This window comes from Notolabrus celidotus, chromosome 10 (genome assembly GCF_009762535.1).
Source record: "Notolabrus celidotus isolate fNotCel1 chromosome 10, fNotCel1.pri, whole genome shotgun sequence".
NCBI classification, from domain to species: domain Eukaryota; kingdom Metazoa; phylum Chordata; class Actinopteri; order Labriformes; family Labridae; genus Notolabrus; species Notolabrus celidotus.
Window position 1 is genome coordinate 13,447,327 of NC_048281.1, and position 26,637 is coordinate 13,473,963.

The following is a 26,637-nucleotide window of genomic DNA, read 5'->3' on the forward strand; positions in this document are numbered from 1 at the left end:
AACTTTGTCATGACCATCCACTTACGTCCTGACCCAGAAAGAAGTCGTCACACCCCTCCTTATATCCCGATCCTGAAAGAAGTTGTCATTCCATCCATTGTGTCCCAACTTTAAAAAAAGTTGTCATACCCCACCCTTGTAACCCGACCCCCTTTTATGTTCCTATCCTGAAAAAAATGTATCCACCATCTTTCTCAAGTAACTTTCCCCAAGGGTAAGGGGGGATATACCATGGGTCCGATGGGTACTTTCCTCATTGCTTTTTCTCCTTGTTATGGTGATTTAGTTGATTTCCATTGCTATTTGCTTGCCTTATCCTTCTTCTGTCCCTTCCTCAACCTTCTACTTCCCCTACACTGGACTTGAACCCAGAAACATTTGACTGAAAGTCTGCAGCCCTGTTACCACACCACAGAGCTGCTTGGCAGTGGATGTTTTTTTTTTGGTCTTTCTTTACTTTGTAAAGTCATCATACTCCCCCTTTACATCCCGATCCTGTAAAGTCATCATACCCCCTCTTTACATCCCGATCCTGTAAAGTCATCATAACCCCCAACATCCCGATCCTGTAAAAAGTCATCATACCCCCCTACATCCCGATCCTGTAAAAAGTCATCATACCCCCCTACATCCCGATCCTGTAAAAAGTCATCATACCCCCCTACATCCCGATCCTGTAAAGTCATCATACCCCCCTACATCCCGATCCTGTAAAGTCATCATACTCCCCCATTACATCCCGATCCTGTAAAGTCATCATACCCCCTCTTTACATCCCGATCCTGTAAAGTCATCATAACCCCCAACATCCCGATCCTGTAAAAAGTCATCATACCCCCCTACATCCCGATCCTGTAAAAAGTCATCATACCCCCCTACATCCCGATCCTGTAAAAAGTCATCATACCCCCCTACATCCCGATCCTGTAAAAAGTCATCATACCCCCCTACATCCCGATCCTGTAAAGTCATCATACCCCCCTACATCCCGATCCTGTAAAGTCATCATACTCCCCCTTTACATCCCGATCCTGTAAAAAGTCATCATACCCCCTTTTTACATCCCGATCCTGTAAAGTCATCATACCCCCCAACATCATACCCCCCTACATCCCGATCCTGTAAAAAGTCATCATACCTACCCATTACATCTCAATCCTGCCCCCCTTACAAAAGTTGTCATAACCCCCCTTATGTCTTCACCCTTTAAGCTGCTGTCCGCTCACTCCAATATTTTTTGTTCCTATCTATAGTACCTATTATAGTATTTTGATATCAAATAATCACTATCCAGTTGTACATTGAAAGTGTTCTGTCTGTTTATGTGCCTAAAGATTAAGTTCAAAAAGACAATAATGTACAATCTGCATACAGACAGTGGAGGCCTGTGCCAGCTAAAGTGTTTTTCAGTTGCTAAAAACAAAGAGTGTAATGTTATGGACTCGTGGTTATAAACAGGATGTGTTGAGATATTTCCCTTGAGTTTGAGGAGTATATATTTAAAAAAAGACAAGCACAGCAAAAGGATCAAGACAAAAAAACATCACATGAAAACTTAGTACACCGGAAAAAGGAAAGGAACTATTTTTAAATTTTGATGCTGATGCTTATTTTATTGAAGAATATGTGATAACTGAGCGTCACTCTGTCTTGCTTAGTTAAGTCTAAATGAAAAATGCTGAACTATATAGATGTTTGATCAAAGAAGAAGAAGAACCAGGGCTGTTTATAAGCTTCAACTTTCCTTGCATTGATTCAGTAACTATTACGACAACCTGGGGAGGAGAAACAAAGTTGCTGCAGTGAACATCTTATGAGCATAATCAAAACCAAAGCAGCCAATGTTTTATGTAGGTCAGCCCTGCTCTCCATGGCCCAAATCTAGCATTTATGATGCCCTGACTGATTTTATGGTGATCGCTTCGTTTTCCACGGCCTGACCCATGTAATGCAAAATAATGCTCCCTTTTCATCCTGATTCCCCCAACAGTTCGGTCCTCACAGGTTGCATAAATATTGAGCTACATCTTTGATGATGTTTCTAAAAGTCCTGGCAGCCTGTCAGCTTGCAACTCCTTCACCCAAAAGTCTTCAAAAGCTCAGTGACCTTTGACCTATTTGTTTGTGTGCGCAAGCAGCAAATCAGACAAGAAGAGGGACTTCAACAGAGAGAAAGAAGAGAACAGGTTTTGAGAATATTCTAGGGGTAAAATGTTATGTTACTTCATGAAAGGCGTTGGTTTTGTTTTATTTAAGGATTCGATGATAATTTCTAGTCTTTCTGATGTGAAGAGCAACAGTTACTTAACTCACTCACACCTTCACGCACTCATTAACTTTCCATCAATCCCTCCTGCACCAATTTCCCTCTAAAACTAAATCAACGTCCCCTCAAACATTGCACGAGTGCCTCAAGGGGGCTGGCCACACATTGAACCAGGTTTCGATCTAACTGGCGTTTCATGTCAAATCAATACTGTGGAGGAGCTTCTGGAGCTGCTAGGAAACACATACAGTAACCTCTGCCTGTAATTACTGACATATAGGCAATCAGGTGAGACCAGTCCCTCTGGTAATCAGTGTCGACAAACAACAGCATTATTTTCCTCTACAGCCACTGATGGTGGTGTTTTGCTGTGTGCAGTGCAGCGTATCTGAACAACTTCTCAGGTTCAGTTAGGTGCTGTCCAGCACTCAGATGCACTCAAAAATCAACCGGCCTATGTGTGGTGCCAAAGCTTTTACTTTTATTCCCAAGTGGCGAACACTCCATTAACTCACATCCTTTTTTTTTTTTTTTTAGTGCAAAAGCACTCACTACCAAAATGGCGCAGAATGCATTTGTTACTAAAGGTTTAAATGAAACAAGTGATGCAAGTTTTACATCCAGAAAACATGCCTCCTTTGAAGTATTCAGTTCCCTTCCCGAGCGGCTATAAATAGAAGTTTCGCAAGGAGAGATGATGAAGCCGCCACAATGGAGTGAGTAACAGGAAAAGCGAAACAATGCAGGCTCCAGGGAATAAACATTTTGCATTTGTGTCTATAATCAACGCAGGATTAGTTTGTTCGTTATTGCATGAGTCATTCCAATCATCCCTCGCATGCGAGCAGCCACCACCTACTGTGGAGAAATCCACAAATGTTGATCCAGACACTCCTTATGTGCACACATCTAATAATCGAGTGCGATCATTCCGTGTGCCTCCTTCCTGATTGCTCCGAGCCAGATCTTGTTTTAGATATCAGCGCTTCCTACAAAGCTACAAGTGGGCTGTGCTGTGTGTCCTTGCACTCTCCAGTAATTGCTTTGGTATTTTTAGTTTGCTGCTGTTGAGGTAATTAAAACAAATAGAAGAGATAGCAGAGACGAAGTTCTCCTGTGGCTCCTTGGTCTGAGCGTGGAGAGGTTTTAAGTGAGGTCGTACACAGCGGTGTTTTCAATTAGACACCTATCCGCTAATGAGGGTTTAGAAAAGAAGGAGAAAATAGCAAAACATGACAACTGAGTGACCGAAACATCAACATTCAAGGATGAAAATTACATAAATTAGCTTCTCCATCCTCTGAGCTAGCTATCACACTATCTCTCTCTCTTTTCTCCTCTATCCCTCTTTCCAACCCCAACTTGGTAGAAGCAGATGGCTGTCTAACATGAGTTTGGTTCTGCTCAAGGTTTCTGCCTGCTAAAAGGAAGTTTTTCCTGCAGGTTGCAATGCTCATGGTGGATTAAGACGAGATAAGATCGAGTCCTGTCAGTAAGAGGGGACTGGATGTTATCCTGTCTTGGTTTTGGGTCTTTGTTAATGATTTAACATAGAGTATGGTCCAGACCATAGACTGTATAAAATGTGGATGTAGTATCCGTGACGTCACCCATCTGTTTCTGAAGCGCTGTTTTGAGGCCAATCGTCAGCGGCAGCCATATTGCTGCTGTTGAGCGATTGTGACGTAGAGAGGCGGGCTTTGAGCCTCCTAGCCAACAGCTACAGTGTTCCTGCCTGTCAATCCAGTCAGCTGTGCCTCTCATTGGAAGACTCGGAATCTCAATATCTTCGAAATTGACACGTTATAAAAAAACAGTCACCCCGTACAGTGTGTGCCGATCGAGATCTGATATAGCTGATGTTATTGTTATTATATTTTTATCTTTATTTGTATGTCTTATTCTTATGCCTTGTACAATGAGAGCACAGTTTACCAAAGTCAAATTCCTTGTGTGTTCAAGCATACCTGGCCAATAAAGCAGATTCTGATTCTGATTCTGAAATTAGCTATCCAGACTAGACTGCTCTTTTGTACCAGGCTGTAAACATTTTTATTTCTGATGTAAAGATTGTCTTTTATGAATTGGTGTGTATGTGGTTTCCGGTACTTCCGGAGCCAGCCTCAAGTGGATCCTTGATTAACTGCAGTTTTTAGCACTTCTGCATTGGACTCATATTTTTAGACCAGAGGTTGCCGCTTGGTCTAGACCTGCTATGTTTTTAAAAGTGTCTTGAGATAACGTTTGTTGTGATTTGGCTCTATACAAATAAAGATTGGTTGATTGATAAAAAAGCGAAATAACGTTCAACAAATGAGGTAGATTGACAAAAGATGTTTATTTTATAATCTGTAGCTTTATACATTATAAAAAAATTGTACATAATGATCAAAAATAGCTTTCTTTTCCTACATGTTTTGTGTTTTGCAATAAATACATGTTTATTTTACCATGAGGTCTTAAAAAATACATAATTGATTTGATGTCACATTATTAAAAGTTATATTAACTGTCAAGTGCCAAAAAACAACAGACCACTTTGGTCTTCTCTCAAAGAAACTTCAACAACTCACTTGTTCCCTAAAGTCAGCACCCCTCCCTGAAGTGACAGCAGCCTGTGAGGAGGATAGGGGGGAGGGAAGGGAGAGTACAGGGCGACCTTCTTTCAGGTGGTTGACCTTTTTCCCAGCTGGAACCGGTCTGTGGTGGACAGACTGCAGGTGGAGGAAGCTGCCGGTCAAGACGTACCCAGGAGGTAAAGACATTGCAGATTAAGCACCACGAGGACCAGCACCAACATGACGAGCACCTTCTGCACCCACAGACATGTATTCAGCTTCTGCTCCATCCGTGAGCTGCTGGCCATGACTCGCATGAGCTGGTGAGAAGAAAAAAAACACAAACAAAAACTGGTTCACCGACCGGGTTTATCAATCTAACACCCTTGCAATTACAGCTGCGGCAACAAATTAGATACACAGTAAATTCAAGGATTAGTTTGGCATTTTGGGAATATGCTTAATCTGTTTTTTTGCCGAGAGTTAGATTGAGACAGTTGATACTGCTCTCATGTCTGTGCGATAAGTATGGACCTGCAGCAGGGAGGCAATAAGCTCATTTCACATTCAGGCTGGAAGCAAAGGAAAAGAGCTAGGCTGGCTTTCTCCAAACTTCTAAAGTACACTTACGAGCACCTCTGAAGACGTAAACAGAACTAGAACAGAGAGGTTTAGGTTTCATTTATAGTTTAACACGACTGCTTGTCTCTTTCCTAGGTGTAGTGGCTTCCTGGAGTCTTGTCGTGAAGGTGGGGTTGTGAGGCAAACAGAAAAGAGATAGAATAGTTTGTCTCTTATCGTATCTTAAAGAGCTCATAGTGCCCTAGTACCTCTCTAGAACACTAGCTCCCAGCAAGCCTGCTTGTCGTACCTAAAGTCCCTAAAAGTAGTACGGGAGGTAGGGCCTTCAGCTATCAGGCCCCTCTCATTTGGAATCATCAAGGGGTGTCAGGATTAACCAGTTTCACTATTAACCGCGCGTAAAAGTGTCACGGTTAATCTGATCGTGAAGGCTAAGCTACACCAAGTTTTTCTAATGTCTTTGTCAAAAAGGGGCCAGTACATTATGCATGGCGCAACTTGTAAACGAAAAATGAGTGAGCATTTCAAAGTGTGAAGCAGAGTTTTCTTGAAGAACACTGTTTTCATTTTTACCTGCAACGACGTGTTGGCGGCGTTTTATTAAAATCAGTCCAGTGCAGCAGAAAAGGCGCTGCTAAAACAGCACAAGAAGATAAAGGGACTAAATAAACATTCTGCGCAGTGTGTCTCTTTTCTTCTCTACAGGTGAGGTCGTCCCTACAACACCTGTGTCCGAAAATTAAAACACAACACGCTGATCTCTGAGTGCACGTTCAACCTGTGGAGGGATTGATGATACGAGTCAGCTCAGCTGTCACTGTTTGTGTCTGCTGACAGAGACTTCAGACTGAAGTTTATTTCATACACTGATGGTGTTTGTTATCTCTCACGTCGGAGTGTAAATATTGTCAGTTGAATTATTCATTTAATATTAAGCGCACACACGGGGTTATAGTGCGTTGGCGTGTTATCAAAAAGCTCAGACAGTATTGTAGAGGATTACATATTGATAATATAAGAGTAAAAATAGATTAATTTAACCTGACAGGCTTCAGTCAGGTCATGTAAACAGCTTGTCATATTAATAACTGTTTCAGACCTGTGAATGGTATTAAAAGTGACAAAGGTCTACAATGAATAACTAACTAGAACAGACTATTATGTTAAAATCTGATCATTCATAATTCTGTAAAATGAGAGTACAGTTTAGCTGAACTTTGTCTTTATGAGCATCAGACTAACATGTGAATAATGACACTTAAAATCTATGAGAATATGAAATTTGACATTCATCAAGGAAGTAGCAGAGATTAATCTTTAAAATAAATAATTCCCAATTTAGACAGTTTCATGACAAACTGGTACATAAGAATACTCCAGGACACAAATAACGTGTTTGTCACTCTAAATGTTCTGAGGACGGACCCTCAAAACCTGTTGGTAAATTAAACACATAATAATCGGGATAATCATTAAATAATCATACCACCAAAATCTTTAATTGTTGCATCACTAATGTGAGGTAGAACCTTCAGTTATCAGGCCCCTCTCCGTTGGAATAATCTACAAGTCAGGGTCCGGGAGGCAGACACCCTCTCTACTTTTAAGAGTTGGCTTAAAACTTTCCTTTTTGATAAAGCTTATAGTTAGAGCTAAATCAGGTTTGGACCAGCTCTTAGTTATGCTGCTATGGGCTTAGACTGTCTGGGGAACTGACACACCGGGATCCTCTCTTATCCTCTTCTTCCTGCCAACATGTCTACATGAAGTCAGGGAGGGATGCTCACTGCTCACCTTACACGTCAGTTCTTGTTAACTACTGCTATGCTAGTCCTGCAGAAAGTCTTTATACATATTGAAGTGATATTAGCCCAGAAACATAACGGAAGACTCCTCCTCCTGTATGCCCTCCCCAGCTTCCCTCTCACCTAAACCAGAATAAACAGAGTTACAAGAGCACATCCAACACAGATGATGTCCTGCTGTGAGATGCATGTATACCGGGCATATTCCTAAAGATATCAGAGCCTGAATGTCCTAGATTTATCTGCAAACTTGGGAGTTCATGTGTGAAAAGAAGTATTGACATGAGAGTGGTGTCCCAGAATGTAGGTGTGTTCACTGTTCATCTTGATGTTTCTCTCCAATTGGTTTGGTGCTCAGTTAACAGTCATACTGAACCATAGGTTTAAAACACATGTAGTCAACATATAAATCCATTGTGGTAATCAAAGGTGTCACTATCAATGAGTTCTCTGTAGCTGAGATAACTCGTAATGTGCTTCTCTTTCAACAGAACTCACCGTCGTGTTTAATTCCTGCTGCCCACTGGTCCCCGTCTCCACCAGGCTGTCCTTGAGGGGACCCATTGTTGATCTTGCACTCTCCAGAACATAACAGCGCAACCTGCGGAAGAGTCACCGTCTAATGAGATGGATCATCAGGATGTAATATGCAGCTGGCATGGATGTAATAAGTAAGAAATACCTGTGCTCCATGATCTTAGTTTTTGGTACTTCTTTCCAGAACTGTGCAAGTTCTTGTGATCCAGCGTTGTCCATCTCTGCAGCCATAACCAAAAATCTGTCCTGTGGAGAGGCCTGAGAACCTGCAGAGACATATTCAGAGTTATTAGAACATAATATTCAAGCTAGGAGTGAAAGCGAATGGGAAAAGGTTGCAGTAACTGTAAGTGAAGTGCCACTGCTGTTGACCTACAGTTGACATTTTAATGCTTCGAGGCTGTTAAATGTTTTCACTCACACAGCACTGTCAGTTGTTTGATGCTTTGTTTTGAGATGATTCTTTTATCACTTTTGAAATTGTTTGTCAGAAGAAAAAGGAAAAGGAAAAGTGGCTGCCGGCAACTTTGAAAAGGTAAGCAACTTCAACTTAAACCGGACTTGTTTAACGATTTTGAAGTTCACTGTTTTGAAGCTGCTGTGAGAGGAGCAGAAGTTCAGTACCTCCATGTAGAGACACGACTATGTCTACTGAAGCCCCTGCTTCACAGCTGCTGCTGCTGGGCTTCACTCTGTACTTCTCAGGTGCTGTGGTCCGTACCTGTGAAGACACAAGAGACACCTTTAGTGAGGAAGTCATGAAGGTACAGCTTCATAGTTCTCTTCAGACAGGGAAAACGCTAACACAGAGGCTCAGCAAGTGCTCAAAAAGCAGGGAGTTCTTTCCCAAAAAAGGCTCCTCAGTCAACTGAAAAGTTTTTCACAAGTCTGCAGTTGCTAGAAGCTGCTGCAAGATTAATTTATTCCAGCATCTAAAACAGACAGAGCTGCCCAGTGGGAGAACTACACTGCAAATTTCACCAAAGAGCTGCAGCCTGGAAGCACCTCGCAGCATAAAATCAATTAAAAACATAAATCAGATGTGGTGTGAAAAGCCAAAACTTCCCAGCCCTCTTCTCATATGAAGTTTCAAAAAGCATGAGAGCAGCTGAGAACAGTGACTGACTTCGCAAATCGACTTAAAAATCCTCACGTCCAAACCGTTAATGATCAGGTGTTTGAATCTCAGATATATCCTTCTTATTCCATCATTACTTTCATCTAAAGGAGCTGCTTTCTCCACTAATGCCCCGCTCGCCTGCATGTGCTTGCCCTCACACTCACCTTAAAGGCCACTTGGTTTTTGGTCACATTGCTCAGGATAATGAGGCTTTTTTTTTCTGTCTCCCCAGAACCGAAGCTGAGCTCCTCTGCTGGGCTGGAGAGGAAGAGAGGAAAAGACAAATGATGAAACAAGAGCGACTGTAGAAAAAGTGTCTGCGTGGAAACCGGAGGCTAAAGTCTAAAAAAAGAAGGGTCAATGCTGAGTGCAGACAAGAAGCTTTGTTGTCTCTCTCTTAGATATCTCATCGATACAAATTGGTCTGCTACACTTGTTGTGCTTTCCTGTGTGCGTGCTGTGGTTATCTCTGCACTTGTAACTTTTCCTACAACACATAACTGTCAGCTAATGCACTGAAGCAAAGAAAATGTTCCAAACCTCTGACTCCATTTCTTTGTCACATCAGACATGCTGATATTCTTGATCCATATGGATTTCTGCCACCTGTTTCATCTAGGTGTTCTTACAGGCAACAGGAGGATTGAACAGTACTATTTGAAAGTTTAAAGACCAGTTGAAACCACATCTAGTTATCCTCCTTTCCTCATTTGTTTTAAAGAATATTAGAAAGGAAGGAAAAGAGCTTTTTGGGAAATATCCTCTCCATTGCCAGTGACTTGACAGGCAAATTGGGGTCTGTGTTTGATTGACAGCAGCTGGCAGAGAGAGTGACTCAACAAACCAGAGCGGAAGTTTTGGTTGAAAAGATAGACTGTTCATTGTTAGCGGAGGAATGGAAAATGTAACGACCACAGCAGCGTGTGAATGGATCACGGTGTGACGGCTGACCCACAACTTAAAGTCATCAGGCCTGCTAAAATTAGCAGTGCTCTTGTTTAAGCGGTATATGTATGATAGATTCAATGACATATGAAATTAAATAAAATGCTATCTACACCCCACGTACGGAGGCTACAGTCCTGGTATCAGGGGTTGTTGGTTCGATTCACGGCTGGTTGACCATTTCCTGCACGTCTTCCCCCGCTCTCTACTCCCCACATTTCCTGTCTCTCTTCAGCTGTCCTATAAAATAAAAGCAAAAAGGCTAAAAAATATCACTTTAAAAAAAAAAATACTATCTATTTTATATCCTGCTTTTAAAGATATGTTGCCAATTCTTTGATCAATCAATTTGTGCATTTTTTTTCTCTTTAGTAAGCTTTTTTTTTCCATTTAAATGTTGGGAAATGTATAGATATTGTCATTTAATTTACAAGCAACAGAATTCTGTCCGACTTAGTGGAATAGGTGCACCATATTGTGACAAAACTTCCAATTTAATGTCCATCTCCATCCCTTTTAGATGACATTTTTAATCATAAACCAGATACAAAGTAAGGTTGCAAAGGGGTGGACATTTTCTGGTTAATTTCTGGAACGTTTCCAGTAAATTTCCATGGGGAGTTAAGCTGGGGAATTTTAGAAATATTCCAAATTGGAAACTTCCCATGGAAATTTATGGGAATTAATGGGAATTGAGGGTAGTTTAATGGAAAGGTATCATATCCAAGCATAAATATTTGTTTTGTTATAAGCAGACATCCATCTAAAATAACACAATTAAAACAGATTTATTTGTAAGTAGAACTTTATGAAGTGTTAAATATTTTATTGATCAATCTATTATTTTATGAAGAACAAAAACATTAATGTTGAATTAGTTATTACTCATCCCCCCGACCCAACCCTTTCAAAAAAATTAACAAAAATGCAATCCCAACAAAGTTCTATTCAAAATGTTAAATGAAAAGAGCCCCTCTCCCTCCAAAAAAATTCCCATTCAACATTCAAATAAAAAAAGCATCTGCAACTGTACTTGAATGAAATCTGGTTGTTTTAGTCAGGATTATGCTGAAATATATTTTCCCAAACTATATTTAAGTTCCCTATTAAGAGCAAACCTTCAAATTAGTTAATTCCTAGTTCGTTGCCGTTAATTTCTGTTTATTCCAATGGAAAGTTTCCAACTTTGAAAATTCCCGGAATTTGCAACCCTAATACAAAGTGAGTTATAAGTATAATTTATCAGCTGTTGAACACAGATAAACTAATGACTCTTGAGTTACTTAAGAATAAATGGGAGGATGATTTAGGTCAACATTATGTCAGAAGAACTGTGGCAAAAAAGAATCTGTTCTTCTTCTATTTGACTTAAACATGCAGTAGTTCAATTTAAAATTGTACACCATCTGCACTGGACTAAAGAAAGACTTCGCAAGATTAAGACAGATCTTAATCCCACATGTGACAGATGACTCCAAGAACCTGCCACTCTGATACACATTTTCTGGACCTGTCCAAAACTAAACAGTTTTTGGTAATCTATCTTTAACACCGTGTCAAACATTTGTATCATTTAATTAGAACCATGTCCTTCTCTAGCCCTGTTTGGAGTAACGCTTTTTGTTCTCTCTTAGCCAGAAGGATGATATTACAAAAATAAATAGAACCATTGTCACCTGTATATGGAGACTGGGTGAGAGAGGTCATGTTCTATGTCCAACTGCAATACACTATAATTGGGTCAACTAAGAATTTCTTTGACACTTGGTAACCTTTCTTAACTCACTTTGAAACTCTAAATGCTGATGAAATAGTGTGTAATACATAGATGTAGATGTATGTGTATACTGTATGTGTATATTGTGTAGGTATGTATGTGTATATATCAAGCGGCAACCTCCGGCCAAAAAATATGAGTCCAATGTGGAAGTTCTAAAATCTGCAGTTCACCAAGGATCTGCTTGAGGCTGGCTCCGGAAGTACTGGAAACCACAAACACACCAATTCAAAAAAGACGATCTTTACAGCAGAAATAAACATGTTTACAGCCTGGTACAAAAGACGAGTGTAGTCTGGATAGCTCATTTCTCAATCGGCACACACTGTACAGGGTGAAAGATATTGAGATTACGAGTCTTCCAATGAGAGGCACAGCTGACTTGATTGACAGGCGGGAACATTGTAGCTGTATTGAGGATGCTCAAAGCCCGCCTCTTTACATCACAATCGCTCTACAGCAGCAATATGCCCGCTGCCACGACGATTGGCCTCAAAACAGTGCTTCAGAAACAGATGGATGACGTCACAGATACTACGTCCATATTTTATACAGTCTATGGTATATATACACGTGTGCTAATAATGAGAAAACAGGGAGAAAAAAAATGGTTGTACAATGATTATGAATAAATGTTTACTTTTTCTTATAACACATTAATAATAAGACCTTGATAAAAAAACCAACAACTTCCAATTTACATCCCCACTCTGTTCCTCGTTTGGCCTACAATTTGTTACTGGCTCACTAAACAAGGTATGGTGCCCCACGCTACATGTTCATGTCTAAAGGTCTAATAACATGGAGACCTGAGCAGAGAAGCTAGTATGTGCAGATGTGCCTTTGAATGAGGGGGTTTGATTGAGGACTTGTCCCCATACAACCAACCACACGTGCAGCCTTTACAGCCAAACTGCCTCCACGTGACGTATAAATGGAATAAAATGAGAATCACCACGAGGAAACAAAATACTAAATTTAAATGTTTCTATTCATCAGTATGTTTTTTGTTCAGAGGACAGAAAATCTGGTGCCTTTTTAATTTTTGTAGGATCCTCCGATTTAATTTTAGATGGACATGAACAGAAAGAATATGCTGCGATATCTAAAGAAAATCTGTAGCCTAAAATTCAGCAATCATACACGTTCCTTGCTGGTTGACCTTAGATTTTGGTTTGAACTCGCTGCTTTCTCTAATCAAGTTCACAACAGTCTAATTAGGCTATAAATAGTTTGCGATTAGATGAATACAGCCTCAGTGAACAGCAATTTTATTGTAGACGTATTTACCAGGAAGAAACTTGCAAGTGTATTACAATATCAGCCTCATGTGTATAAAGCCTTTCATTGATGCAGCATGGCTATGCTTCACGGACTAGAACTGCTATGAACAAAGATAGATTTTCTCGTTTTATGTCCTTTTACCCAGTAAAACAGCTGTAGAGTCTGCCGCTCGCTTGATCTCAGAGTGAGTCTTCGGGCTCTGGAAACCTTCGGCAAACACAAGATCAAAGCCCCCTACTCCCCTCTAAAGCCCACAGCCCCGAATTAAGGCTAACGCAGCTCAGAAATATAATTGCGTTTAAGGCTCATTTAAATCTGTTTATCACTATAATTCGCAGCCCAGAGCTGTCAAAATCCTCACATCAAAGCAGTTTCTCTGAGAAAACACAACTCAACGGACCTTATTCATGAAATTGAAGAGCAGTATCATACAGTATGTTGAAGCGCTGCTGTGTATTTACCAAAGAAGAATCCAGATCATTTCATACTCACGATACTTCACTGAATGCTTAGTTAAAAAAAAATATTGTGACAGACTACATGAGAAGGAAGTTGCTCTATTGATCAATAGTCAGTGTCTCTCACTGAACTATCGATTTCTGGCATGGTTAATTCCTGCCCATGTGTGTCCAGATCAATTAGGCCATAAAGGAACAAACACATCAATAATGACTGCAGACACTGAGTCAATTTGTGAAGAGAACATTTCGTCAATAAGTACAAGGCAATCATAAGTCAGTAAGTACAATTCAAATTCTTCTTTTGGAATCTGGATACTCAGAACGCATATATGTGGTTCCAATTTTAAAAGTAACAATGATATGAAATGATGCAGTCTCCAAAAAAAAAAAATATCTTGCTTTCTTGAAAACAACCCTGATTCCCCAAAAGTTGGGACACTGTGTAAAATGTAGATAAAAACAGAATTTGATGGTTGAGGCAGATGGTTGTCTGACATGAGTCTGGTTCTGCTCGAGGTTTCTGCCTGTTAAAAGAATATTTTCCCCTCCGCTGTAACTAGCTAAATACTGTGAGGTGCAATGCTCATGGTGGATTAAGATGAGATAAGATTGAGTCTTATCCTGTCTTGGTGTTGGGTCTTTGTTAATAATTTAACATTGAGTGTGGTCTAGACCTGCTATGTTTGTAAAAGCATTTGGGGATAACTTTTGTTGTGATTTGGCACTATACAAATAAAGATTGATTGATTGACAGTTGAATGTTTCCCTTTCAAATGTTCCTCATGTGTCCCTCATGAGCGGCCACAGAGCTTTTGTTTTTATGCACCAGAACTGACATTGAAACGGCGAGCTCTCTGGGTGTTTTTAAAAGTAAACTTAAGACTTACTTTTTAAATCTGGATTTAAACTTGGAGTAATTTCCTTTTAGCCCTGGACTGCATTATAACCATTGCTACCATTGTTATAGCATCATTTTTATTTATTTTATCTCATTATATCTTATTATATTATATTTTATTTTATTTTTCAGTTATCTACCTGATTTCATTTTATTTATTTTATTTTCCTGATACTTCTCTGATTTTATTTCATTGACTTGATTGTCATAATTTTATATAAGTATTTTATATCACTTTCCACTTTTATCTATTGCTGTTGTCTTCTGTCTCTGTTCTTTTGTGACGCACTTTGGGCTGCATGCTTGAATGTATGAAAGGTGCTATATAAATAAAAATGATTTTAGTTGTGTTGAGAGTTTGCAAATCGTTTAAACCCTATGTATGATTGAAAATGGTGCAAAGAAAACGTATCAAATGTTCAAACTGAAAAATGGTATAGTTCCCCATTCAGCTCATTCAAAATTTTATGCCAGCAACTTCTTTCAAAAAGTTGAGACAGGGACATGCTTACAATTGTGTTACATCACCTCTGTTTTTCCCCAAATGTTTAAACATTTGGGGACTGAAGAGACCAGTTTCCACAGTTTTGAAGTGAAATGTTGTCCCATTCTTGCCTGATCCTTGGTTTAGCCGTTTATCATTTCGGGGTCTCCATTGTCTGTATTTCTTGTTTTAATGAGTGACAAGTCAGGACGGCGGTTAGAACAATTTAACACCTTGACTCCTCTACTACAGAGCCATCCTGTTGTAATATGTGCAGGATGTGGTTTGGCACTGACTTGTTAAAATATGCAAGGTCTTCCCTAAAAAGAACATTGTCTGTATAGCAGCACATGCAGCTCCAAAACCTGTGTATATTGTTCGGCATTAAGGGTGTGATCTCGGATGTTTGAGCTACCCACGCCATGAGCACTTGTGAATCCACACATCAACACAGTGGCTGGCTTTTGAGCTGTGATCTGGTATGACCAGGTGTTCCCTCTTTATGGAGATGTTTATATATGGTTTCCTCTTTGCATGGTACAAGTTTAAGCTGCATTGGTAGATGCAGCAAGTAACTGTGTTCCCACACAATGGTTTTTGGATGTGATTTTGAGCCCATGCAGTGATTTCCACTACAGAGTCATGTCTGTTTTTTATGCATGGTCTCCTGAGAGCCAGAGGACCATAGCCATCCAGTACTGGTTTTGGGGACTTGTTAATTTTCTACAGAGATTTCTCCAGATTCCCTGAATCATTTAACGATATTTTGTACTGTAGATGAGGATTTCCCCAAATTCTTTGCAATTTTATGCAATTTCTTTGCAACACTGCTCTAAAATTTTTAATAATTACTATTTTATATGTTCTAGTTTACTTAATACTGTTTTGCACTATCTACTTTGCTGCTGTAACACTTTCAATTTCCCCGTTGTGGGACGAATAAAGGAATATCTTATCTTGACATTTTTTAACCATTGGCTCACGCAGTCTCTCACAAAGAGCCTCTATCTTTACTTCTAGGAGACTCAAACTCTCTGAAATATCCTTTTTATACCCATTCATGTTACTAACCTGATGCAATTTAATGTAGGTTTTTTTTTCTTTTTTTAGCTTTGGACAACTTTTTCAGTGTTTTTTTGTCCCTTTGCCAACTTTTTTTTAAATATTTTGCTGGCATCAAAGTTAAAATGAGTATACAATGTGATTTTTCAGTTTCAACATTTGATTTGTAGTCTTTGCACAAAGCTGTGGAGTGTCTTGCTCTAAAGGGGAGTGGGGGTATTTTTTTGGACAGAGGACAGACTCGTTAAAAGGTCAGCATCAGTTCTGGGAATCAAACCAGAAATCCTTTGGTAACCGCTGGACTTTTTTGGCTTCAAACCCTGAACCTTTGGCCTAAGTACAGACATCCATTGTTGTTGTGCTAACACTGCCTGGGTACAGGTAAAGCACAACAACAATGGATGTTTTCACACTTGATTGTTTATTTTTTTTTGTGATTTTCTTTTTAAATGACAGGAGCTTTTTTCTGGTTGATGACATGTAAGGGGAAATGAAAGATAAACTTTATTTTTTTTCTCACTTTACCCTAAAAATACTGTGTGTGGGGGTTGCTTGCCTGCTTCTTGTATGATTGCTACCAGAGGCTTTTGCTGGAGGGTTTATTTTCATGAGCTATAACCTATGGAGAAATCTCTCACCAAATGTGTTGACATTTTTGCTGAAGAACAAAAGTATACAAACTAGGACACTTCTCAGTTACACATATTTAGAATTCAATCCAATAAGACACACTGAACAGAAAAAGAGGAACTAAAATGGGAGAAAGAATCTGCACTTGTCATCTTAGAGGAGGATTTGCTAAATGTGTCCACCTCCACCAGCTCAGGTCTTTGAAGGGATTTCTGTTAACAGGATCTGATTAGATATTTAACCCCCTTAAAAAAATGTACAGACAGCTGAAGTGGGAAGGGAAATATGGAGAATAGCTGACAGACCATTTTCACATATTTCGGAACTGCCCAGACCATATTGGCAGGAGGTAACTTGGGCAATACAAAACATTTTTGGTGGCTTCATTGACTGTTCTTTCCCAATCATCTATCTGGGCAACATTGCAGCTCACTTTTCAGTGTTATATAAATGCCTATTATAGATATTATAACCAGCCAGTAAAATGTGTTACAGTTCAAACTTTCAGCAGAGACTGTCTGGATAGATAACATGTCCAATACTGAAAATATTGAAGGAATGACTTTCTCACTAGTTTGAGGGCAGGAGTATGTTAGTATTGGGAAAACAGATTGTGTTAGTAACCTTAAGAGGTGATTACTGGACCACAACTGTATGAACTGAAATATATTACCATCATTAAAGCATAAGAATGGATATATGAACATCTGTTCTCAAGGTGTTGTGATGTTTTTCTATGTTTCTACAATTATAAAGTTAAGAAATGAGGCTGCTGCTTGCGAGTGGGCGTTGAAATCATGCAGGAGAGAAACTCATTCTCCCACAGTGTAAACTCCAGCACTCACCAAGTATTCCTCAAGGGCTACCTTCTGCAGTCTTCTCAAACAAAACCCTAACAGTCATAGCTGCCAGTCATGGAGACGGTAAAGAGTGCGCACAGGGAAAGCACCTGTGGTTCAAGCTGCCACAGTCAAGTGTTTTTATACAGCAAGCCCTGGCAGTGAAATCCCCCATCGAGCAGGTCCTCAGTCAGAGAAGAGGTGTTATATGGTGCACTAATTTGATCTGTGCAGTAATTTGAAATTGTTTTAAACAGCTGTTGCTTGATTTAATTCCCTGCTGTTAATATAACACTGTAGTTAGCAAATCAGCTGGTCTCATTATTATCCAATTTTGACATTGATACAGTTGTTCTCTTCTCCTCCTGAGGACAGACCTGACATAGCTTACATTTTTTCCTTTTTCAATACCGGCTTCATGATTTGGTTTTTGCAAACTTAAAGCTCCTGTGATGAGTTTTACGCTGACAATGAAAATGACTGAAATTAATAAAAAATGCCACAAACACACAAACCCATGAGCACCAAGACTGATTATTCTGTCACTGGGTAGGTGCCAGGTGAAGCCATTGGGTTGCAAACGCCTCACTCACCACTGTCAGCTTTACGTCAGAGCCGACTGGCCATCCCTGAGTGTGCGCAGGCAAACACATTGGCTTCATCTAATTTACAAATGTCTACTTGGCTTGATCCCAATGTATTTATGTGTTTATCTTCAGAGATCAGGAAGTCACTATGCCTTGCACTCCTGCGACACCTTGCGGATGTGTGTTCCCCGTGTTCGGACAGAGTTCGGTAAGAGGGCGTTCAGTTTTGCTGCTCCTACTGCTTGGAATAAACTCCAGAAGGACTTGAATCTGTCGGATCTCATCTCTCTGGACACCTTTAAGTCTATCTTAAATGAAAGAAAGACCCCAGAACAGTGCCTGTGTTTTTAAATGCTGTTTTATATTCACAAACTGCACTTTACTTGAAAATAAGTTGCACTTTTTAAATTATTATTGTTTGCTTCTACATACTGTCTGCATATATGTTCCATGTTGTTGAGTTGTGCCATTTATTCTGACGTGTGCTGCTGACCTCTTGGCCAGGTCGCCCTTGAAAATGAGGTCTTGATCTCAATGGGACTTATCAGGTTAAATAAAAATAAAATAAATCGCCAATGAGCTGTACAACTGTCTTTTTTTTAAATGTGTCCGTGCTAGAGACTGATTGTGATCGCGCTTCAGGTATCAAATGAAAACATTTTTATACTAATTACACATGTATGGGACAAAACCAGTGAATATACCTGCTAGGGGGTGGAGATGGGTGGCTTCAAAAGTCCCACACATCCCAAACGTTCCTCAAGGAGGATACATTGCAAGAAAACAGGCATCTTAATTGGGCCTCAGCCCTTTAACCCTAACCCTCGCCCTCAGGCTATCCAACAGACAGTGTGGCCTCACTGGGGCGCTGGACACCTCCAGCCTCAGCCCTTTAACACTAACCCTCGCCCTCAGCCTATCAGTGAAACTGAGACTCACTCGAAACAAACAAAACCCTTACAGTCATAGGGGTTCCAAAGTCCCACACAACCCCAAAGTTCCTCATGGGAGATACATTGCAAGAAAGCTGGCATCTTCATTTGGTTCATTCACTAAAGTAAGCCAGAGTGAAGCCTCTATCTTGCTAAAAATTTACAGTGAAACTGAAACTCGCTCGAAACAAACAAAACCCTAACAGTCATAGGGGTTCCAAAGTTCCACACAACCCAAACATTCCTCAAGGGAGATGCATTGCAAGAAAACTGGCATCTTAATTGGGTTCATACGCTAAAGTTAGCCAGGGTCAAGCCTCTTTCCTACAAACAATTTACAGTGAAACTCAGACTCAGTTAACACAACTGGCACAACTCCAGGGGGTGTACTGAACCAAGAAATGACAGCTTTTGTTTAGCAAACATAACTGAATGGGCGAGTTTCACTTGCAATCTTAACAAGCAATTGCTTCTGAAGTTGCTAATTTGACTGTACACAATGCAGCACACAAAAGGATGTCTGGAGGCTGTTTATCTCTGATGGCTTGCTACAACAGAGAAGCAGGCCATCATTCTAAGACGCATATGGCCTTTAAATGATAGCCAATAGGTTTTGATGATGCTACAACTGAGACCCTTACATGAACCTCCTGGTTGTGCAGAGGGCAAAAATAAGTACGACTCTTCCTCTGGCCACCCTAAATGCCGGTTTGAAAAATGTATGGCAATAAACCAACCGTTTTTAAGACTTTTACTAAGAGCCAAAAAACTTAACCTGGCTTTGACATTTGAGTAAGAGCAAGAGATCACCAAGAGATGTTGATTTATCCTCTCGAGTACAAAAGTTCACGGCCCTCCATTAAATATTTGTTGAGATATTTTCGTTCAGTCTTGAGTGGTCGATCTACTGACCCACCGAGGCTAAAAATGATGTCCTAAGAGCCAACCTGCTAAAATGACTAAAAGCATCATTTACAGGGAAAGCCTTGGTTCTCTGCTCACTGAACTTTTGTTGCGCAAAGAAAATGTATTTGAAAATGGGGAAACAAGCATTGTTCTTTCAGACGAGTCTAAAAGAGAAGTCCACCGTTAATTAAGAGATGTTACAATGTACAAAAACATGGTTATCCCACAAAACTAAGTCTTAAAGCTGCTGTTGGTAGTCACAGAGAAAACATCTGTTCAGAGAGAGGGACTTTGAATGTCAACACTATCCCTCCCAACCAGATTTACTCTTAGCCCCCAAACACAGATCAGCGTGTGCAGTCATGATAGTGAAGGACTCATAACCAATCGGAGGACGTAGTAGGGGCCGTACCTTAACCAATCAGGACAGAGGATTGGAGATTGGCTATGATTGGTCCGTCATAACGGGAACGAGGGGAATAATAACATTGCTTGATACAAAGGCATTGCAAAACGCAGAGATTTCGCAATAGTCTCAAATTAATCCACTTACCGATGAGTACCGATCGGCATTATGACCTTTTCTCCGAACCCAGCAGAAAAAAAGCAACATTTTTGACACCATTCCTACCAACAACAGCTTTAAGGAAAATTTGGGAACACAGTGAAAATTTAGATTAAAGATTTAACCATATCTCTTTATTTCTCATTCGAATGTGACCATAGTTATCTGTAAGTGAGCTACGCACATTCAGGCAATGGGGAACTGTGTAATTGGATGACCGACCTGACATCAAGCAGAGGGCCTTTGAATGTGGTCAGTGGCTTCCTGACCCCTTTGGTCCTGCTGCTCGTTTCTCCTTTATCATTGTCCTCTGACCTCAAACTGTCCTCCACAAAGTTCACCTGAAACACAAAGAGCACATAATTAGTGAAGAGACTGAGAACACTGATACCATAATCATGCAACCCTTATCTGGTCCTTTCCTTGAAAATGAAATATTTGACCCTTGACCTTTATGCAAAGAAAGCTATCAGTTAATAAAGGTTTTGACAAGCATGTGTGGTGATTAATGAAAGGTTCTTGGACTTAAGGTAAAGGGTAAGGTCATCGAAATAGAATCTTTAACAAAAACAACAGCTGTTTCTTTTACAGAGAAACCCCCATGATGATGACTCCTGACCCTTGTTCTGAGTAGTGTTGTGAAGAAAAACAGAAGCAGCAGCATGTCCATTTCAGAATACGGAACCCGAAAAAAATATTCCCATACTTGTGACTTTGAACAAAAAATAGTACAACCTAGCCTGAAGTCATAACATCTCACACACATGGACATGTTCGCTTCAGCAAAACATCCACTAACATCAACCCGGATCACAAGACCACACAACAGCTGACAGGATGGGAATTGCGAAAGTCTGCAAACATGTTGCATCTTAAACACAGAGCAGGCGAGTTTGGGGGGGAAATGGATGCTTTCACTGTATTGCTGACACCACGTCATGTAAGAACAGATGGGAGAGAGTGAACACATCATGGGACAACTTGAGAGGGGGGGGGGGGAATGAACTCTGCATGTGATTGGGACATTTGTGACTCAGAGGGGAAGTATGTCATTTGCTGTGATAAGCAACTAAACATGTCATCTTAGTGTAATGGCCGACTGTCATGCAAGTGGCACAATGAAGACATGGAGAAGCAATCAGCTGCTGATGAAATATTGCCATTTATTTGTCATTTTGAAGAGCAGGGTATACACAATCAAGTAACGATGCAAATTAAAAACGTCAAGCAAGATCAAATCTTAGGATACAAATTTCACTTTGAAATAAAAAGGCTGCATTGCACAGATTATTGAATTAAAAGTGCAGTTGTAGTGAGCATCATCAGCACTACTTCAGTCATATTAGTAATACTCATACAAAAATCATCTTCAAAATAAACACGTTGACTTCAATTTTTAAAAACTTTTTCAAGCTTTTGTAAAAAACAAACAATAACACTCTTAGTATCATGAACAAAGAAATACAACAGACCACAATGAAATTTGAGAACTTGATCAAGATTACTACATATTATGTGTAAAATATGAAATTCAGAGACATAGAAATCATAAAGACTTGAAATTATCCTTCACATAAAGATTAGTGTAATGCACATTATAAAAAGGCATTTCTAGGGATTATACAGTACATATTTAAAAAGGTAAGAACACTATGTGATCTACACCATTAGTGCTGTCCAGAATCACAGACCTGGTAAAGGAGACTATTAGAGGACAAGGCACAGAGGGCTTCAGTTAAAAAGTTGCCTCAAAGGCAAGCAATGTTAAAGACTTAGTGCTCAGGGTTAATAGCTTGATCTACTTTAAAGTAAGAGTAATTATCTCAGAAGCAATTGCTTAGTGTCTAAGCTTTGAAGATTAAAAACATAATGTTGACTTCATAATGGGCAGCAGTGATTGTGCGACATGTTCTGTTGGAGTGTCCGGTTTGGTTCAGTGTTGAGATGGAATTGTGCAAAAAAGGTAGGCTTGCATTAAGCCTACATCCCGTGGTGACAAAGTCAGAAACGTTGTGGTTCTCGCAACAGTTCAGTGCATTTTTTTGAGGGTCGAATTGAAATGTCAGGCCCAGGTACAGGTCAAGTCAGGGCGGTGGCGGCATCGGTAGACAGTGTGTGGGAGATGCACTCGCAAAAAAAAGTCCTGAGTCGCGTGAGTGCACCTGCCTTTTCCAGCCTGCAGATATCTTCCAGACACTGATCTCCATGTGTGGGTGAGACGCTACACTCTCTTACCACCTCCAGCCCTTGTTTCAAAACAGAGAGAGAGGCAATTAGCTTCCTGAAGCCATCAAGCGTAGTGCTGCCTGGAACCCAGAGGAAGTCAGGCGAGGGGGGGTGTTGATAGTGGAGGAGGAGGAGGAGGAGGAGGGTGGGTGGGGGTCTCGTTTAGCACAAGTGCTGCAGAATGTGTTCAGACAGGCTTGAAGTTTAGACAGGTTTTTACACTGACACTGTGGTTAAGTTAACAAGTGAAGTTCATGAGGCCATTCATTCTCGTAAAAATGAAGATGCAATGCTTATGTAATCACTGCTGTTAGCACAAGCTCCTTTACAGTCCGCTTATCACAACTCATTTCATCTTTTCCCAAGCGCTTACCTCACCTTATTTCATGCTAACCTCAATTAACTTAGCAAACATCGAGGAGTACTATGATTGGCTTATCTACAAGAAACCCTTTGAATGGTGTTGGTCCGGTTTGCCAAGTTTCCAAGTTATGATCGGTATGTTACCTTCGACTTAGAACACCTTAGGACCATTTGATTGTGGGCTGGCATATCAGTAAACCTACCAGTTTCATGAAATGTTAACTATGTGTGCTGAAAAATATCTTCCTTTTCCCACAGAGCTCACTTAAATGTTTCGATACCCAGTCCCAACACTCAAGATGACTCTGGTGCTTGTTAAAACAGTATTTGGGTTTAGCATGCAGAGATAATGTAAGCCTCTATTAGGGAGCTATGCACTTTTCTCTGGAGTTATGCAGGATTTCACACTTGTAATATTACAGTAGGAGTGCAAGGTTACTCTATGTTGAATCATTTACAGTAAGAGTCTTAAGAAATTAGTGGCTGTAGATCATTGTTGAAAACAAGTGACTGTTTTTTTTTTTTTATCGTGGCTTTGTAAATCTTAATCTGTTGTGCATGACCAATGCGTTAATTATTAACAATGGGAGCAGTGTTTGGTTTATTGGGGCTTAGGAGGCTCATGGGAGTAGCTGTGGGTGATGCAGCTTCGCTCGGTTTCTCCAGCTGATACAGTTTGTGTCCTGTGGGCAGTCGGCTTCAGAAAACCCCTGACAGCAACTATGAGCAACAGAACACTTACGTTCTTGTTCTCACATCAAATGTAGGTTAACCCCAAGTCTGTTGCTCCCAGACTGTGACAGCAAAACAACAAATTATCTGTAAATAACAGCTGCAACACCACAGGTAAACAAAACAATCAAAAACAATACGTGCAAATATAATGTGCAACAAGTCTTCCCCTGATAGAAGCAAAATCCTGAGATGACCCCCTTAAAGCCCTCAATCTATTTCCATTCAGGCTCTCTGTGCATGCTGGGAGGCAGAAAAGACGCTAAACAGATTATGAAGCGAGGGGCTGGATTTTCCTGTAGGGAAGGAGCAGAATATGTGGCATAAGCTGCAGTCCTCCCTGCAAACAAATCAGTTTTTGGTGACAGCTTATGGAAGAAGAAGAAGAAGAAGAAGAAGAAGAAGAAGGTCGACAGTGGCTGCAGATATATTCAAGATAAAGCCTGCGGGGCGCCTCGCTGAACGCTGAGAACCAGCTGCAGTGGGAGGGAGAGCTTAAGTAACTGACTCGACAACCCCTGTGGACCAAATGAGAGGCTGAGAGGATGAGGGAAGCAGAGTGCTGGCTGTGGCGCTCTGGCTTTGTTGGCTGGATTTAATTGCAGCGTCAGACGTTAGGAGTCACCTTGACAGAGACAATGAGCAAAGAGCTTACTGTCTTCTAAATCAAGGCGCTGCTCGCCGCTCAATTCAGGGCAGTCTCTGCAGAGCGGTTTGATTACATGCTGTAAGCTCAAGCACGGCTTAAGGAAAGTGAGTGGAAGACGAAACAGACAACATCTCTGACCATAGGGCGCCTTATTTGGCAATCACTTAGCTCAGTGTTATACATTAGCAGCTTAACTCATCATGACAAAAACCTCAGTCCTGTTAAATACAGTCGTTTTAATTCAGTCAGTAACTTTACCAACAAACTATTAATCCACGTTAAGAGAAATGAGCTCAAACACAAAGCCCGTTTCATTTTTCCTCTGCCAAACTGCAAATAGCAATCTTGCCTTAGATCGTAGCAGAAACGGTGCACACGGGTAAGGAGATCAACTTTATTCTGAAAGGATTTTATTGTGCCTAAAATATATAAACCTGAAAGAAAAGGTACCTTTTTGGGCTTTACCGCAACCTCAGAGTTGAAGCTGGACTCAAGGTTATCTTTGCCCTCCAGTTCACCCTCTTTGCTCTCCGCCTCGTCCTCACTCATAATAGGTCCGTTGTCGCAGATTGGTGTTTGGAAGTCGTCATCAGGGAGAGGAGGGTAGCTGTACTTGAAGGGATCCTGGAAGGTAGCCAGAGAAGTCACATCACTGCATGCATGTTTTTTTTTTAAAGCTTCCACGCTGTCAATCTAGATTAAGGTGGTTATACTGAATGGTGTCGATACATCCAGGGAAGTCTCATGGATGTGTACAATGATAGGGATTATTTGAGGAATCAAACCAATGTTTATTATTCAGAAGAAGTGATGAACTCATATTTGTGATCTGAAAAACCTTATTAACATTTCTTTCTAAGAAAAAAAGCAGGGAGCGCCGAAAACCATGAAAAATGTATGTATGTCCACGCCATAAGTGATGTCAGTGTAGAACAAACACTACTTAACTAAGTTACCGTCACTGCCAACATTTTTGTAAGTGTCTGATGAATCATGAATCAATGCAAATATTCAAAAGTTTTGAACCCAACAAGACACTGTAACATACCGTTCCACCCATGTGAGGTGGCAGATACTCAAGACCTATGTAGGATGGAATCTCAGATTTGGATGCAAACTTGAGCTTGCTGATTGCCTCAGGACCCAGCCAAGATTTCACAATCTTCCACGCAGCTGAAACAAGAGACATGTTTACAATCAGCAAGTCAGATCCTGATGATTACTTCTATAAAGTGTTAAAAGGCTCCTTCTCACCGTTCATGATCCAAGGCATATCCACGATGATCATTTTGGCTGAAATGAAACACAAGGGAGAGAATTATAGAAATGCTACACACGTGAATGTGGATTGATGTATGTTGTGCTTTTTCAACAGGTGTTATTACTTACATAAAAACTTTGGATAGTATATTTTGAAGCAGTTGATAATGTACCTCACAAAATCCATGTCCTGGAACACAAAGTAGAAATAAACAAATATTGCAAAATGCTGGGCAACAAGGAAATCACATTTTTATTGACAAGATTGACATATTCATGTTTTTATGGGGTTTCTATATGAAGAATGTTTTTACTTTTAAACACTTCCTCATCTGTTATAAGTGACACTCTTGGGCGAGCCCCTGCTCAAGTCCTCTGAAATACTTCTTTCTAAGAAAACTTGACAGGCATGTTATTTTCCACCCTTTTTTATTACAATACTTTATTATGACATGAATTTGAAGGCTTTAAAGCACAATGCTGCATACTGTTGTCAACACTGTTGCACTCCAACACCTTACAACCTCATATGTTTTACTGAGAGCTTTAAATCTACTTAAAACACATCTCTTTGCATTGGCATTTAACACCTGTTGAGTGAAACATCCAACATTTTATCGTGCTTTTATTAATTGTGGCTTTCTTTTCTTTTTATTTTGAACTATTTGTTTTTATTGATTGTGTTTTTAAGCTTGTACAGCACTTTGGTCAACGGCACTTCTTCTAAAATGTGACTTGACTTTGACTTAAGGTGAAAAGTGAAAATAAGTTCAAAAGCTGTTCAAAGGAAGTGTTATAGGCTTACTTTTTTCATCAGGAATAAATCCAAGCAAGTCTTTTCTGATTCAAACATCTGATTTTAAATCTTAATGCAGTAAGTAATTAGCTGGGCAAAATCATTTCTTTAAGTGAACATGATAATTGAGCGTTTCAATGTGTTACTTTAATCACAGTCATCAGACAAACACCCAATAGGTCAACAGATAAAGCTCCCTATATCCTGCATAGGCTCTATAATAGGCTAAAAGCTTCATTGCTATGCAGGAGACTCACTCCCTGTCTTAATGAGATCATACAGACTACCCTTGCTCTGGAGCCCAATGTGGTTCAACAAGCCTCAAAAGAGCTGCTCTCCAAACTGATCTTTTAATCAAGGCATTTCATATTTG

General features: G+C 40.2%; 1 protein-coding gene across 1 annotated transcript in view; it reads right to left on the reverse strand.

Annotated features, from left to right (window-relative positions):
* Positions 1-4,585: 4,585 nt before the first annotated feature.
* mospd2 (motile sperm domain containing 2) overlaps positions 4,586-26,637 on the reverse strand; it is a 28,015-nt gene continuing 5,963 nt past the window's right edge. Inside the window, exons 6-15 of the mRNA XM_034693445.1 lie at positions 25,598-25,658; positions 25,463-25,501; positions 25,257-25,381; positions 24,659-24,832; positions 20,461-20,579; positions 9,033-9,126; positions 8,373-8,469; positions 7,894-8,014; positions 7,710-7,812; positions 4,586-5,144 (exon numbers count right to left, since the gene is read on the reverse strand). Coding sequence (XP_034549336.1) covers positions 5,004-5,144; positions 7,710-7,812; positions 7,894-8,014; positions 8,373-8,469; positions 9,033-9,126; positions 20,461-20,579; positions 24,659-24,832; positions 25,257-25,381; positions 25,463-25,501; positions 25,598-25,658 — 1,074 coding nt within the window. The 3' untranslated portion in view covers positions 4,586-5,003. The remainder of the gene's footprint in view (positions 5,145-7,709; positions 7,813-7,893; positions 8,015-8,372; positions 8,470-9,032; positions 9,127-20,460; positions 20,580-24,658; positions 24,833-25,256; positions 25,382-25,462; positions 25,502-25,597; positions 25,659-26,637) is intronic.